General features: G+C 37.2%; 1 protein-coding gene across 3 annotated transcripts in view; it reads left to right on the top strand.

Annotated features, from left to right (window-relative positions):
* STK24 (serine/threonine kinase 24) overlaps window positions 1-14,993 on the top strand; it is a 51,344-nt gene extending 36,351 nt beyond the window's left edge. For all 3 annotated transcript variants that reach the window (XM_002198969.7, XM_072931460.1, XM_072931470.1), the window contains 8 exons: window positions 1,428-1,536; window positions 1,656-1,813; window positions 6,155-6,340; window positions 6,585-6,730; window positions 7,606-7,729; window positions 8,618-8,686; window positions 9,538-9,674; window positions 11,994-14,993. In XM_002198969.7, coding sequence (XP_002199005.2) covers window positions 1,428-1,536; window positions 1,656-1,813; window positions 6,155-6,340; window positions 6,585-6,730; window positions 7,606-7,729; window positions 8,618-8,686; window positions 9,538-9,674; window positions 11,994-12,030 — 966 coding nt within the window. In that variant the 3' untranslated portion in view covers window positions 12,031-14,993. The remainder of the gene's footprint in view (window positions 1-1,427; window positions 1,537-1,655; window positions 1,814-6,154; window positions 6,341-6,584; window positions 6,731-7,605; window positions 7,730-8,617; window positions 8,687-9,537; window positions 9,675-11,993) is intronic.
* Window positions 14,994-16,785: the final 1,792 nt, after the last annotated feature.

Below are 16,785 nucleotides of genomic sequence, written 5' to 3'. Positions count from 1 at the left end.
TAATGGTTCTCAACTAGAACCTGGCAAGCTTTGCCACGTTTTCATATTCGAGGCAAGGATTACCAAGATCGTTGAATTCCATGCTCATAGTGCAGACATGTCATTCTAGCTTGGCGTTTTCTGTACTTGAATATGCACTGGATGATTTCAAAATCCTGCCTCACAAGAAAAAGTACAATAATGCAACTGCATGTACATTTTTGGTCAAACTTTGAGTGTAGTCCGAGTTTGTGACCGAGGTACAAGTGCCAGTCTTCTCAGATTTATTCTGTTTCAGTAATTCCTCCTCACTAAGGTGAGCTGAGTCTGACATAAGAGGTTTACCCCCATTAGATGTGTTGTGTCATGTTACCAAGTCTCAAACTGGTGCTTGCAGCCTGGCTGGAGTGAAGCTTTGAGAATGTCTTAGTGGGTTTCAGGTAGTGGTAGTATTTTGTGTATTATCAGAGCTAAGGAAAAGCAAATGAGATTATAACTAAAGCTGCAAAGATAAAGCAAATGCATTGTTACAGAAAATATTACCTCTGTTGCTATGCATGAGGATTTCTGAGTGATGTACTATTTTTATCTGAAAATCCTTATCTGAAATGCTTTCCTTCTCACAGAATTAAGCTTTAGAGGTACAACTTTTTGATTGTGCTTCGGTGAGTGCTGTTGTGGGGTAAACTAGATAGTGGAATATTTCCAATATTAACTGTTGGACACAAAGTTTCAGTGTCTCTCTGGAGATGCCCTTATTGTTTAAGGAGTCTCTGGGTAGTGGCCTCTCCTCTGTTATTCTCACTTTCAGAATTCATATCACATGTAAAGATCTTTGGGATCATATAATGCTACTGATTCTTCTCATAAGAAGAAATACTTGGAATCTTTTAACAAATAGCAGATTTATATTTCCAGTATTACTTGAAAAAAGTTAATGTTTTAAAATATGTAATGTTCTCTCAGCCTGTCAGTCTGAGTTGAGTTTTAGCGAGTTTCTCAAAATACACTGCAGTATATTGTCATAGACTGATGGATGTTGTACCTTGAATGTCTTGGCATCTTGCTCAGGCTTTGAGATTTGGGTCCACATAGGGTCTGTGGAGTTGCACATCTAAGTTTGGAGTAATGTTAACAATCAGATATGCTATGCTTTTCAAAGGCATAGCATATCTATTACCTGACCACAAAGCAGTAACTCGAGGCTCTGTCTTTGTGGCACCTTTAATAAATTTTACAAATAATTTCTTTGCCTGTTGTTCATTAAGCTGTTTAGTTTAGAACTGTGTGTTTTAAAAAAAGAATATTCTGTTTTGTCTCACATTATGAAGTTATAAAATTGGAAGTTTTGATGGCTGACAGAAGGAGTAATTTCTTTTTAGTCACAATGTTATTTCTGTTTTCTGTCCATTTTTTATACATATTTAAACATTTCTTACATCTCCTAGTTAGAGCCTGGCTCGCTTGATGAAACTCAAATTGCTACAATATTGAGGGAGATACTCAAAGGACTTGATTACTTGCATTCAGAGAAGAAAATCCACAGAGATATTAAAGGTAAATTGTTTTATTATTTGTGATGAAAGAATATCAGAAGAACTCATGCAAACCTGTAAGAACACCATCAAATGGTGTCAAATATCTTCATTTCTGGTATTTCTTCTTCTTTATTCCAGCTGCTAATGTATTGCTGTCTGAACAAGGGGAAGTAAAACTGGCAGATTTTGGAGTAGCTGGACAGCTAACAGATACACAGATAAAGAGGAATACCTTTGTGGGAACACCATTTTGGATGGCACCTGAAGTAATAAAGCAATCAGCATATGATTCAAAGGTAAGGTACTTCAAGGCATTACTGAAGTCCCTTTTTCTAAATTGAATTACATAGGTTGGTTTTCAGAACGCAGCTAATAACTTTGTGTCTACATGAGGATGTGTTCAGGTGACACCTAGCAGCTAAAAGCAGTTGGTGAGGAAAGATTTCCTAATTTGTATCCAAAGTTTTAAGTTTCCTAGTTTATTAAGACAATCCAGATGGCAAGAAATGATACAGTATTCATGAGTGCATCCCATCACCTTTTTTCCTACTATATTGATGAGTATTTTTGGCTGTTTAAAAGTAGAAGAGTTCAGATATTTGTAAAAAGTAGAAGAGTGCAAATATGTTCAAAATGTTAATATTCTTCCTCTTGTTTTTAGAAAAAAATAGCCAGCAACACAGTTGAAGAATATGGATTTGGTGAATGTGAAAGTGGTGTTTGAAAGGGCTGTTACTCATTTCTGGCAGAATGTGCTGGTCTGTGTTCTTTCAGATTTGCCATTCGGAAGGTGTTAATATTAAATACCAAATTTAGCTTTATACAGAATTTTGATCAGGCAGAATGGCACACCAGCATACTGAAATCTCAAGACAAGCACAATATATAAATTGTAATACATAGTTGTATTGTAATACATCATTGTAATACATGTGATTCCATTACTGTTCTCTGTATTCTCACCAGTATGGCACTGAGTGTCCCTACTTACCGGGAAGGAATATGCCAGTTAAAGTCAGCTCAAGCCTATTGCTTTTTTCAAAGTTCATGGTGTTGGTTACTTGTTCTTTATGCTTCTGTTTGTTTGAGCTACATATACAGCTCTCTGCTGCCCCTGCCTTCCCCCTGCCCCACGTGGCCTGGCTAGCTCAGCAGGACACCCATGTTATCAGGAAAGGCTCTTTGCCCAACCCACTGCTGCAGCTGTAGGTCTGAAATAAAGGTCACCCTCAAGCCCAATTTCTGCTAAAATCGGCCTTCTTTATTATAATTAGCAGTATTTCCTTATGTTCTTCTCTGAGCTCATCTTCCTTGCCCATTTCCTCTGATTTTCCCTGTAGGGATTTGTCAATTGGCAATATCTCCATGCAATGGGACAGGTTGGGACGTTTCTTTCCACTTGCTAAGGCTGACTCTGGTGTAGGCTGTACAATTGCTTAATTCCCTATTTGATATCTTTCTGTACAGAGGCTATAAGAAGCAAAACGCTGTAGAAGCTTTAATGACCCTAAAATCCCAATTTAAAGTTGAGTAAACTCTTTTGAAATTATGGCTATTGTTTTTTTCCTTTGTGTGTTTTTGTGGGGGATTTTTAGTTAGTTTATTTGTTTTGGTTTTGGTTGGTTGTGGTTGTGCTTTTTTGGTTTTTTTGAGGTTTGGCTCCTGGGAATGATCATCACTTGGACAAAGTGTGATTTCAGCCTTTGCATTTTGCATTCTCGCTGTTTCAGTCTGCAATTTCACATGGGCATAAGAGTCTTGGATACTTGATGAGGGATTCCCAATAAATGCTTGAAGGGGCTCTAGTTTTTGGCAGTGCTTCTGCTTCCTGTTTTGATTCCTGTCTTACCTGAAAACATGTTTTCTTAACATGCTTCATTTTTCATATATGTTCTGTTCTTTTTACTAAAAAACTTGTAGTGTAAAAAATAGATATTTAATTTGAAAGTGTCAAAGTGTCTTTCTCTTGGACATAGCCTGTTTTCTTTGACTTACAAGCTGGACTGAATTTTACACATTAGATTAGAAGGAGGAAAGGCTTATGGCAGTATTGCAGTAAATAGTAGTTATCAGTGACTTGCCAACTGTCGTCTGAACAAGAAGAATTTTTGTTCAAGAGTTGAAACTCTAAAAATCACAACATGTGATAAAACTTAATGATACTGGACTGTCACCACGTCCTAAAGTCATGCTTATCCCTCTCCATTGGGAGAATTATTTGTGGTTGTTCTGTGGTTTCATTGTCACAGTCAAGTCCTTCCTAGAAATGCCTACTTGGATACATGTGCAATTGGTACTTCCTTTCTTATCTGTGAAAGGGGAGGATATGGTTCCAGAGGAATATAGGGTGAGTTATTTTTGATGTTTTCAATAGGCATGGGTTTCCAAAACCCGTCTTGGACTTCAAAGATTCTAAGTATGCAACCATGGTTTGTTGTACTTATTTTGTAGAGGAAGGTCACTAGCAGTAGAGTTACAAATACATATATGTGTATGCAGGTGGATATCTATGCACTCATACACATGTAAATTTGATGTTTATATTTGTATATAAACATGCTCCACCTGTGACTGAAATTCTGGCAGAGAAAAACTATCCATTTATGTAGCTTTAACACTTGCACTCTTGAGAAACTGAAATTCTGAATAAATTGGAAATAATAACACTCAGTTGTTAACATGAAGATTCATCTTCACAGATGACATTTTTCTTTTATAACCAAGAAAAGCTTTCCTGGTAGAGGGAAGTTACTTATAATTAGGCTTGTGGAGAGCTTAGCTGATAATGCTCTTATTAAGATAAATGAAACTCGGGGCTCATGTGCTTATGTAATTCTTTGTGGTCAGGAACTGTTCTGTAACATGGCCTAACAAAATGGAATTTCATAAATTCAATGGTATGCTAACTGACAGAGGTTTTTTTTTACATTCTTACTTGCAAAATTAAGTAACTAAGCTCTTAACAGTAGGATACTGTCTGAACAAGGAAGGAGGAGCTTGTTTTGGGACAGGCACTGTGGCTGTGATAGTGCAATGAATGTGTGCAAGTCAGTCAAAGATAACCATGAGAATCCACGGGGCTGACACAGGTGGGGTTGAGGGGTACTTAGTAAAGACAGCAGTGATAAATGACATCTCTGCTCTATCCAGTACCTGGAAACAGATCTCTTTACAGCATAGCAAAATTCCAGCTGCTCTGTTTGGGAGTAAAACTAGACAGCTCATGTCATATCTTTCCTGTTTCCCTGAGAATAAGTATTTGTTCTGCTTTCACTTAAAAAGAAACGGGAAGAAACCAAACATAAATATTTTTAATTGGTATCTTGTCCTTGGAACAGACATTTCTGTGATATTTTTTATTTTTACCTTGAAAGGTTTATTATCCATTCTCTTGGCTTTTGGGTCTGTGATTTCAGCAAAACATAAGAGAATTATAATGCATTGCTTCACATTACTTCAGGCAGATTTGCAATAGGATTTTATTAAGGGAGGATTCTTTATCAAGAGAGACAGAATTCCCTAGAAAGAGTAGTACATTTTGATGGTGAAAACTTTTAAGGGCTACTTGGACCAAAAAGCTGAATATTACTGTTCAAGGCTGCATTTCTCTAGTCTGTGAATAAGAATGATATATAAAACCAGTGTTAAACTCCAGGGAAGTTATATTCTAATGTACTAAATTTCTGATGGTTGTACTAGCTAATATATCTTGAGAAGTCTTGTGCAAGTTAAAACATTTTACTTTATGTAAATATTTTAGACTTACCCCATATTTGCATAGTGTTCTTGCATATGGTAGATAAAATGCTAGTTTATAATGACTCTGACATTGCTTTTTGGTGTAGTAGTATTTATTTCAAAAAAATTTAAAGTCTACTTAGTGTAACTGTTTTATACTGAAGAGTGGAGACAACCAAGAAACTCTGTTTACTTCAGCTATGGGGCTAATCACATAATACAATTGTAACAAAATGATTTTAGACATGAAGTTATTTACAGTAAAGCTGAAAAAAAAATCTACTTTTAGAAATGTGATGGTTGTGACTGGGGTAAAATTAATTTTCTTCGCAGTAGCTGGTACGTGGCTGTGTTTTGGATTTGTGCTGCAAGTGTTGATAACTCAGGGATGTTTTCCTGATTGCTGAGCAGAGCTTGCACAGAGTCAAGGCCTCTCCTGCTTTTCATCCACCAGTGAAAGGGGGTGCTGGGAGGGGACTCATCCAGGACAGCTGATCCCAGCTGACCAGAGGGATATTCCACTCTGTATGGCCTCATGCTCAGCAATAAAACCTGGGGGAAATCCCTGCTGCTCAGGGACTGGCTGAGCATCTTTCTGTTGGTGGTGAGCAGCTGTTTCCACTTACATCACTTTCTTTTTTTGGGTTTTACTTCTCTCTCTTCGTTATTTTCTTTTCCATTATAATTTATTATTATTGTTATTTTATTTCAATTATTAAACTGTTCATAACCCACAAGCTTTCTCCCATTGCCCTTCAAATTCTCTTCCTCCCCCATTCCACAAGGGGACGTTGTGAGCAAGCAGATGTGTTTTGCTGGTTAAACTAGATCAGCAAGCGAACACTTTTTTCTTTTCTTTTCTTTCTCCAACCTAATCTTAAAAGCATTCTTTCTTACAGGCAGATATCTGGTCATTAGGCATAACAGCCATAGAACTTGCAAAAGGAGAGCCACCTCATTCAGAATTACATCCAATGAAAGTTTTGTTCCTCATTCCTAAGAACAATCCACCAACACTGGAAGGAAACTTCAGTAAATCCCTCAAAGAATTTGTCGAGGCCTGCTTAAACAAGGACCCAAGCTTTGTGAGTTTCATGTTTGTCAGTGTGTAGTAGAGAACTTGACTGCTTTACATCAATTGCATGAGTAAGTGTCATTCAGCTTCTCTAATATGGTGTGACATAAGTGACAGGTATATTTTTATATACTTTATATATTTACAATCTCATTTGTTTCAAGACTAAACTCTGATTTTTTTTGGTTTTATAGTGAGTCACTCAACACTTAAACATGGTGAAAAAAACCCCAACTCTCTTTTTTTCTTTTAAGAGACCTACTGCAAAAGAGCTTTTAAAACACAAATTCATTTTACGAAACTCCAAGAAAACATCTTACTTGGCTGACCTCATTGACAGGCATAAGAGATGGAAGTCTGAGCAAAGTCATGACGACTCCAGTTCTGATGACTCGGATACGTAAGTTTGAGGAGACGATAAAATATCCTTTGTGAGGTGCCAAGGAGTTATTTTTAGCACATGTATTCCTGTATTCAGTTATTTGCAGCTTTTCAGCTTAGTGGCCTTGGTAAATGAATGCATTCTAAATTTTAGTATTGCCAGGGATTTCATGCAAGTAACAGCCACTAAGAAAAACTCTTCTGACCCATATTCTGTGCTACCTTCTGTTTTATGTGGGGTCCAGGGTTCTTCCTAGATATGAGGCTAACTGTTCTGCAGACAGAAAGTCTCAAGCCACCCAGCCAAGTAACACTGTGCAAATGAGATTCAAGTGAAGAGATTATTCACAAATGGATTAAATACCTCATAGTAAAGAAAACACAACTACTCTGCAATCCCAGGCTGCGTGCTAATGGCAAGCATCAGATTATTTCTTGGGTGACATTACAGCTGTATATTTCTTGACAGTATTAATGGCTTCATGCCTTCCAGTGACCACAGTTCCAGTGCCTTAGCTATTTTTCTTGGCAAGAAAAGTGAATTTAGTTTTCTAATTTCATCCCCTTTCCCTAATGAGTTGAGGTACTCTGCTAAAGCCAGTTTTCAGATAGCAATAAAACACTTCATGAGACTTGGGAAAATGTTTTCAATATGTAAAGCCTCACTTCCTACATTTGGTGAAGTATCTTGGCTTAAATTTTTTCATTTAACCGAAAGATAAGTTACCTTAATTTTCATACTTGTCTTTATATGTAGTGGCCTGCTCAGTAGAATCCTCATCTTGGTCTTCATTGAGTTTTTATATTTAGTGTGTATATTGAATGAACATCAATAGTAAAGTGTAGGTAATAAAAATTGATTTTCTTTTTTTTTTTTTTTCCTTTTGCTTGAAGTGAAGCAGATGGTCAGGCTTCAGGTGGGTGTGACTCAGAAGAGTGGATCTTTACAATAAGAGAAAAAGACCCCAAGAATCTAGAGAATGGAGCAGCCCAGTCTTTGGAGTTGCAAAGAAATAAGGTGATCAAAATATTGACTTCATAATACAAGGAAATAATTCTGCTTGAATAATTTAGCAATAATTTATGCCTTTAAAAGCATTTATATTATGAAACTTCCAGAACTTTTGCTGAAAATGTGCTTTCTACAGTTGTCTTTCACAAAACTTTCTGAGTAAGTCTTAAATTTTGGGCATTCTGTTAATGTGTCCTTTTTTGTAGATGACAAAATACATACCAGAATATTTCTATAGTTTGAAATACAGCCACTGGAGGAAGAGAAGGCAATATTGTATTTTTAAAATCTCATTCTGTATAGTAAACTAAAACCAGTACATTGCAAATCTAGGCTGGAGTTTTGGAGAAGGCATTTTGGTCTTTTGAGGAAAAAGACCTCAATGTAACAAAGAACAGAATGTACTTGGGTCCAAAAAAAAAAAAAAAATCCAAACCTAAACAAGCCAGAATAAGGGATGTTTAGGAACTGCTCCATTGTATTTTCTGTGTGGCCAGAGCAGGTTGTTGCTGTGCTGGCTCTGAAAATTCTGGAGAAATATAAGAAAAATGTTGTATCATATGGGATGAACCTAGTAAATATCAGCATGTCTATGATTTAGTTAATGCTCAGTAGGGCTGTGGGAGTTTGGTAGTTTTGGTTTGTGGCTTGTATTTTTTTTCCCTTCCAGTTTTGAGCTTGCGTATATTTGAGGTGCTGCAGTCTCAAATTTTAATTCAGCCTCTTTTTTCCACAGTGCTTTGCAATAGTATGTTATAGAACATTTTCCATATATGGAAACAGAGCTTTCATAAAGTGTAACATGTTGGAACTATGTTTTGTCTTTTATTAGCATACAATGAGGATGCTTTTTTCCAGAAATAAAAATTGGTCAGATTTTTTTTTTCTTTAAAGGAAAAGGATATCCCAAAGAGGCCTCTATCCCAATGCCTGTCTACAATTATATCCCCATTATTTGCAGAGGTAAGTTATTGCTTTCAAACTTAACAGTTCCAAGGTTGTTCTGAAAAAAATTGAAAAGTATAATGAATGACACCTAAGGTTGCTCCTACCCATTTAGAACTTGCTGTGTTAAGTTTTAGCTGTGCTTTTGGTATGTCTGCTTCTGAGATCTGTATTTTACTCCTAACATTACTTGATATGCATGGTAGTAACATCAGCCATGCTGGCCTAAAGCAATGAGCATGACTAAAAAAAGGTCATGTTTGGGTAAAAGTTTGGGTTTGGGTTGCAGCATTCTATTTTTGACACTACTTTATGTATTTATCTTACTACAAATTTCAAGCTCTTCACTGTTCCAAGATACAGTTGTGGACCAGATCATCAAGAGTTTTACTTTTGAATTTCAGTGATGAAAGGTGTATTTTGTTCCCATTCTGAGTTTTATATTTTTATACTCTCTCCCCAAATACTTAAAAACAACTTTGAAAAAGAATATATGAAGAATAAGAGAAGAATTTATAAAGATACGATTATTTTTAAAAGTTGATAAAATTACTGCAGTGTATATGTGTAAACTATAGGTGTGCAAGTATGGATACTAAAGTATAGGAACCACATCTTGAGACCAAAGAGCTACAGTTAAATACTGCTTTTTGATTGAATATGTGTGAAGATGAATGACATCCTGATAAGTACTGTAAAGACAAACTTCTGCTTGAAAAAAGTTTTCAGTGTGTGAGGGTGTATGATGAAAGTCAAATGCTAACATTGTGAACACTGATAGTCACTTCCTAACAAGCTTCTGCATTATATTGTGTATAGAAATATTTATTAATATCTTATTGATATATTTCTTCCTGGTTTCCTTTCAGTTGAAAGAGAAGAGTGAGGTGTGTGGTGGTAACACAGATTCCATAGAAGAACTGAGGAAGGCAGTTTATTTAGCTGAAGAGGCTTGTCCAGGCATTGCAGATACCATGGTGTCAAACCTTGTTCAGAGGCTTCAGAGGTAATGAAACTATTTCAGTATGGCTTACGGAAAGCTTCAGATCTGATTCTATAAATTTTTGGCTTATGTTGAATTGAAATAATTAATTTTTGTTTCTAATGGAGAAGAAAACCACCTGTGCCTACAGTTTGTGCAATTCTGTCTGCTTACTGGAAAAACACTTAATTGTATCAGCAGTTCTAATTTCTAGCTTCAGGTGATAGCATATATGTATGTTCATCCTATTGGTGTGCATATTGTGTGTCAAATGAGACTGGACGGGCTTTTCCCTTTGCAGTTCCTGTAAGGGACACACATTTCCTTGGTGTCTGGGTGTGTGTTGCAGAGAACACTCTGTGTCACTCTTAGTTTCTTTTACCCACATGGATAAATTGACTTTTCAGGTGGTCTGTGTTTCCCTCCCTCACATAGTCAGTGGTTCCTTATTCATTCATTAAAGACAGTTTGTATGGCCTTTGAGTGACACCTCCAAAACCAATATTTGGTCTTACTTCAAAAGGCCAAATTTCATGAGATTTTCTAACTGCCTTCCTTAGGAATATATTAGGAATAAATAATCAATTTTCTGTTCCTTTAAATGCTGCACAAGAAAATATTAGAGGTATAAATTTCAGAATAGGTCCTGAGGGATGCTATAAATGCAACATTTTATCTTGGAGCCCACAGCTGTTATGAAACTCACAGCAGCCAGATTGGATTGCTTGGTACTAGAAAAAAACTCATGTCAATGATTAATCATGGACCACCACATGGAAGAAGATCACCCTGAGCAGGTGTCTTCCTTACACTGTCTCTAACCACATCTTGGTAAAGTTTAGGAATTCACAGCTTTGAGGTTGAAGCACAGAATTACCAGGCTGACACTTTCTCCTTCAGTAAAAACCAATGCCAAGAAATTTGCAAGCAATTCATGTTTGTTGCTTTATGGGCTGTTAAGAAAGAAGCCCAGTCAGCATCTCTAGTGCTGAAAGGTTACTTCTAATGCCAGATGTCCTGTCCTGTCTCATTTGGTCCTGGCAGACTTGAAAGAGTTGCTGGAGCTTCCATCTCGGTTTTTTCCATTAGGGGTTCCAAAATTGAATCCAGTCTTTCATCAGCTAATATTTCAGTGCCGTATTTTTATCAGTCTGGTATGAGATCTTCCTGGAACTGGAAACCTCAAAGACTTGATGCTGCAAATGGCCATGTGGAGACAGTGCCCAATTGTGGGCATTTTTGGGCAGGCTGGAAGTGATACACTTGTTCTGACAGCAATATTCATAATTGTTGTCCTGCGAGAAAGATTTCAGAACTCTTTGTATATCTATTTAGCATTGCTTTCCTTCTGTTCTGCTTCCTTGGACTGTTACTGTTTTTCTTCCTCATAATGCCTTAGAGCAGTGAAGGCAAGCACTCCATTCTCCTTCTAGGAGAGAAAGAATTATTCATAGAGAATGCTTGTCAGTGAATCACATATGGGTGAACTTTTTTTTTCAGGGATGATATTCCAGCTAGTATGGGATAATGACTCCAGAAAGGGAGTGAAAGAATGAATAGCAAGAACTCCCACTAAAATGAGATTGATTCATTACATAGCTGAGTAGGTTTCCCTTGGGGATAAAGCTGTTTTTTGGAGCTAGTCAAATTCTGAAAAAATAATTCCTTCTTGTTTGGGTGCTACAAGAAGTATGCTTTATTACATCATTAGGTCATTCAGTATAATACCCTCTCAATTTGGTAGCTAATTACTGAAGACAGGTTTTCAACAACAAGTTTCTGATTATGTTTTCATTCCCTCTTATAATTGGTTAGAACTGGATTTTGTAAGCTTGTCTGAATGAATTAACTGAGACCCTCAGAATAGCTGCCCAGTGATGTGCATGAATCCATTTACCTTCCCCCTCCAGTTTTGATTTTGGATGTTTGGTGAAGTTTACTGGAAACTTAATCTGATTAAAAGGTGTGCTTATTTCTTTGGATGATTTAAGAATATGCTTAAAACAAGAGATAATGTTGTCCTGGCCCAGTAATAATTTGAAAAGATTTGATGTAAGCTTGCACAGTAGGAAAGTTGGGGTCACTAAATGTTTTCTTCATTAAGTGCTGCTCAGTAACACATTTGAGCACAGGTTGTTGCTGTTTGTTAGGAAGGCGGTGATACTCTAACAGAGTTGTTCAGTTCTATGGCTCTTCCTTTAAGATGTGGTGGCAGTGGTGAGTGCCACTGTGCAAGGAAAAGGGCTAGAACTGCAGCAGCATAAAATGAAATCACTTCATTGCTGCTTCTTGTAGAATGCCTTTCTATAAGTTGCAACAATAACTATTTCTTTTCCCTTTCAGATACTCCCTTGCTGGAGGAAGTTCTTCATCCTACTGACATACTCTTTGTTCCTGGCTTTCCCAAGACAGCAGAGATCCCATGGTGTCTGCATGGAAAGCATTTACTGTAATGCTGTTCTGCCTCTCAGTCTCTGAAAGTCCTTGGGAGGAAGGACATTCCTAAGAGTGAAAATGAAGTCTCTTGGATGGAGGCAATCTTTTTCAGCTCCTTAAAGCTATAATTTTTTAAAAATGATAATGCACATATTCCAAGGAGGTGTCCTTTTGTAAAATCTGAAATGTATATTTAGGTTTATGATAGAGAAATTGAAGATATTGAGAAACCTCAGGTATCTTGCTTTAAGAATTCCACTGGGAGATGGAGCATGGTTGTTGGAATTGTGTACAGATATGTATATAATGTCTTTTTTAAGAGAAAGCCTTTCAATGTGCATAAGGAATCACTGTGTACAAAATGGTAAAGTGCTTTTGTAGATAATGTTAGTGGGGTAAACATTTGACAGGCCACAACTGAGTATTGCCTTGCCTTTTATTACATGTAAAGTTTGAATTATGTGATAAGTGAATCTCGGTTAGATTTTTATATGTGAAGTATTTGCCATTGAAAGAGTTAATCCTGTATTATAGAACCTTCTATTTGTACCTCAGCACAGGCACAATTTTATTCTGTTTCTTTAGCATTTCTTTCTTTTTACTTATATTCTGAGCATCACTTTCTATTTATGGTACTACTTCTAGTTGTTTTAAGTTTCATACACCTGGCCTCTCAAAGCTTTAAATTTAAATTACTGTTTTTCCTAGAGAATGAGTTCTTTCATATCTTCAGTTTCAAAATGTGCCAATGCAAATTCTGAAATAGTTCAGTTTTAGTAACAGATATTTGTGAAGCTTGTGAGATTCAGACACAGTCTTTTTTCACCTGAACTTGTATAAATGCTGACAGAAATCTTTATTCCCTTCATTTATTCTGAAATATCTCCTTAAGGTGTAGATTCTGAGACAGTGGCAAGTATTTCTTTATCATGCCTATTTTTATCATTAAAACAAATGTCTTTCAGCATAAAAGAAAAATTATCCATAGATTCAATATTCGGTCTCGCTGCCTCGATCTGTGCATCTCTGCCAAAACTGCTAGATGTTGGACAGAGAGACTGTGAAACAGCCTGAGTGCTGTGTGCTGGGTCCTGCTGCTTGCCTCTCCAGAGAAAAGTTACTTCTTGAAATTCTGAATTTTAAAATTTCCACTATTCCTGTGAGGGCTTTTAGATAGCTGACTTCAGGTGTTATAGATCTTGGAAACAGTAATACTAGTTCATTAGTTATATGCACAGTTGATTATGTAACTACTATTTTTTTTTTCCCCGCCCCACAGTATTACTCTGAGGTTTACCTTGGTTGGTTTCACCAAGACTATATTCAGGTTCTTCTTATTCCAGTAGCTAAGAGAACATTTTAACCTTCTTCTAATGAAGAAAATGATGGCTTTATGCTTTGCATGACTGTGAGGTGACTTACATATTTACTTTTTTAAAAAAATATAGGTGGGAACTTTGGAACAGAAAGGATTAACATTTAAAATACAGGCATATCTTCCTGGCTTGGTACAAGAAACCCAGGTACTCTAACCGTTGTGGAAGCTGGTGAGGTCTCCTTCCAGGATTTCTATCACCATGGTAGCCCTTAGTCTATGCATATTGATAGCCTTAATTTATTAATTTAAGAATTTAACAGTAAGAGGACACTGTCTTGCTAACAGAGCTAATAAACTTCTGCCCAGGTTGAAACAACAGTTGGAAGAAATGTGGGTGTGTGTTCATCTTGTGATTGTGCTTTCAGGCACTATTCATTTGCCAACCTAATGAGGCAATTGGTTTCCTTTATGGCTAAGGGAATTGAAAACAAATCGAACAGTGCTAAAATTTGAGCAATGTTTTACAACTCCACTTTGATTAGTATTTTTAATTATGTTGTTTAGTGTGCTCTTAAGTGTTATGGATAGGCTCACTTCTGAGGAAACAAATTTCACACTGCTTTTGTGAAATGGGCATCAGAATGCAGTGCAGTGGGAAATCTACCTGTTGATGTCTCAATATGAGAACATTCAGCTTTCAGTAGATCCCTGTGCTGTGACTGTACAAGGAAATCAACAGGTATGTTTGCATCGGAAATAGATCCGTGTAAGCTATACCCTAGTCATCTGTTAATGTACAGACTGGAAATTAAAGTGAGCTTACTTGGAGATGCACTGAACTCTGAGACTTAGTGGGGAAGTTAAACTTATGCTGCTGCCTTCATTGTCAAGAATTTATCAATCAGCAAGTTGAATAAAATTTTAAGGTACACTCTTTGAACACTAATTTGAAAAGTTATAGATATGATTTGAGTTGCATTTTAGTTGTGTTCCAGAACTGTAGAGGAAGTCCTCTCTGAGCAGATAGTGGCAGAATTGGCTTGAATGTGTCAGAGCTTAAGATGAGTAAGACTTGTGGTGAGGGCAGGTGGCCAAAAGGCTTGGGCATTTCGAAGAAGACAAGACCTCATTTATGGTAGAGATGTGTATTTTTATATGTAATATACAGATTATTTAAATATAGACTATCTTAAACTGAGATTCACTGAAAAAAAAAGCGTGCTGTATCTTGAATGTAGAAGTACAATCATTTGCTATTTAAAAGTATTGATGCTTTAAAAATCAGGTCTATATTGGTAACAGAAGAGGAGCTTCATTTGAAAGAAGCATCGCTTCAGTTTTTCAGAGGAAAAGAAGTGTATTGATATTTTTGAGAGATTTTTTCATGCTTAAAACATGTCTGTGTTATGATGTTGCACTGATGATTTTTCTGTGCAGGTAGTACTTCATTAGTCTTGACTATACTAAATGACAAGTTATCCCTATTTATGCAAACCTTTAAATTAGTAGAACTGCTTATTTGTCAGGGATTTCATGATTAGGCAGTAAATAAACTCACTGTTTAAAACCAATAAAATCAGTTATTTGAACTGAAGGCTTGCTTTTTTGTAACTCTCAGATCTATTTTTTTACCTTAAATTTCCCTGCAGTTGCACTTTGTAGTTGCTGACCAGTTTACTGAAGGATGATGTGGTAGGGCACAGAACACAGAACAAAGCAGTAACTTCACTCTGCCACGGTTCCTTTGCGGCTCCATCATTGTTGGGTGAGCTTGTGGAAACAGAAGATAAACTGATTTTTGTGGAATGCCCTAACTGGGGTGTTCTGCCCCTGCTGTGCAAGAGGGGTGGGTGGAGGGGGAAGGTGAGGCTGGGTGTGTTGGCACCTCACTGCAAAGCAGCTGGCTCAGTGTGAGTTCCCATCCTCCTGTACCCTGTCACCCCATCATCTGCCTTTTAGTGTGCTTTTAATGTAGTTGGGCAATGTCTTCCTTAGCTCTCACTACTTTGTGTGATGTTCTGTATAGCTTTTTAAACTGTGTGGTACCAGTTTGTAGTAGTTTTACAGTAACCTGACTTTGAAGGAAATGTGTTTTGCTTACAAAAATGTCACCACTGGAAGATTATTCAGAGTGCTGATAAGCATAGGTATCCTGCAAGGATCCAGACAATTGCAAATCAGTTTTGTAGGCTGCTGGGGAGGAGCTGAAAGTATAGCACAGATGTGTTTCCTCTTTTTAAATGCATTATGCAGATGTGCTGAGCACATGCCATGGACAAATCGTATGCAAGGGTTTCCTGCTGTCTTTAATGCGTGATTACACATGAAAGTGTGTGTCTTGTTTTCTGTAACGCTGCTGCCTGTTTATAAATGTGTATTTAAATTTTACTTTTGTCACTCTACACTAACACAGTAAACCTCCTTGTAAACTACATGACCTAGAAATAAAGAAGGAAAGTTTCATGAAATGTTGCCACCTGAGTGGTCAGTGAGATGAGATGAGATTCAGGGCCCCTTCCCTGAAGGGGATGCTCTGTGGGCTTCTAGAGCAGTTATTGCCCATGTGTCAGTAATGATATGCAGAAAGGTTATTTAAGTGTTGGGTTTTTAATGGCAATCAGCTCAGAATTTGTAGCATTTGCAGATGGCAGTAATTTAAAACCCACCTTGTAGCCTCCACCTGCTAGCCCAATGAAACTGATGAAGTGCTCATAACAAACTACATTTGCTCATCCCCCCATGGATTGCATCTTTACCTGGTGACAGACTGTGTGACAGCTGCACTCCTGTAGTTGTACTTCATTAGTTTTCTGCTGCTAAAAACCGAATGTGTAGCACATGGCCCATTATTTTGTCCCCTACCAGCTTTCCTGTGCCCCCAGTGCAGAGGCAGTGTCCATGTGCTGTAGCAGCTGGAGTTGTGCATCTGCCTGCACATAGGTAACTGTGCTTTTGAGGGCTAGGACCATGTAACTGGTCCTGTATAGAAAGAAAGAATGGGCAAAATTGGGCTTTGCAGGTCTTTCTTGATCCTCTTTCTTGTTCTTGGCTGATGGAATGACAGGCTGTTACGCCCAATTTTGTCTCTAAAATGAATTTTTCTTCCTCCTTAGTCAGAGACTGTTATCAAGATTTCTGCAATCACAGCATGTTTTCCCTTACCTGCTGACTCGTCTTTCAGTCTGTCATTTTTGTCTGGTTTCAGCTGAATTTACAAAGGCATTAAGGTGTCAGTGTTGTTAAAATAAAATGTTCTGAAAAGAGGTAGGTTTGAGGTGTATTATCAAACACATCTTAACAGAGGTTAAATTAGACAGCAGATAAATGCTGGAGATGCTTAATCTTGTTGAAAAAAACCACAGGAGTCCAGGCTTTTTTGAT

The sequence above is a fragment of the Taeniopygia guttata genome, chromosome 1, assembly GCF_048771995.1.
Source record: "Taeniopygia guttata chromosome 1, bTaeGut7.mat, whole genome shotgun sequence".
Lineage (NCBI taxonomy): Eukaryota > Metazoa > Chordata > Aves > Passeriformes > Estrildidae > Taeniopygia > Taeniopygia guttata.
This window is presented reverse-complemented; position numbering and strand designations above follow the sequence as displayed.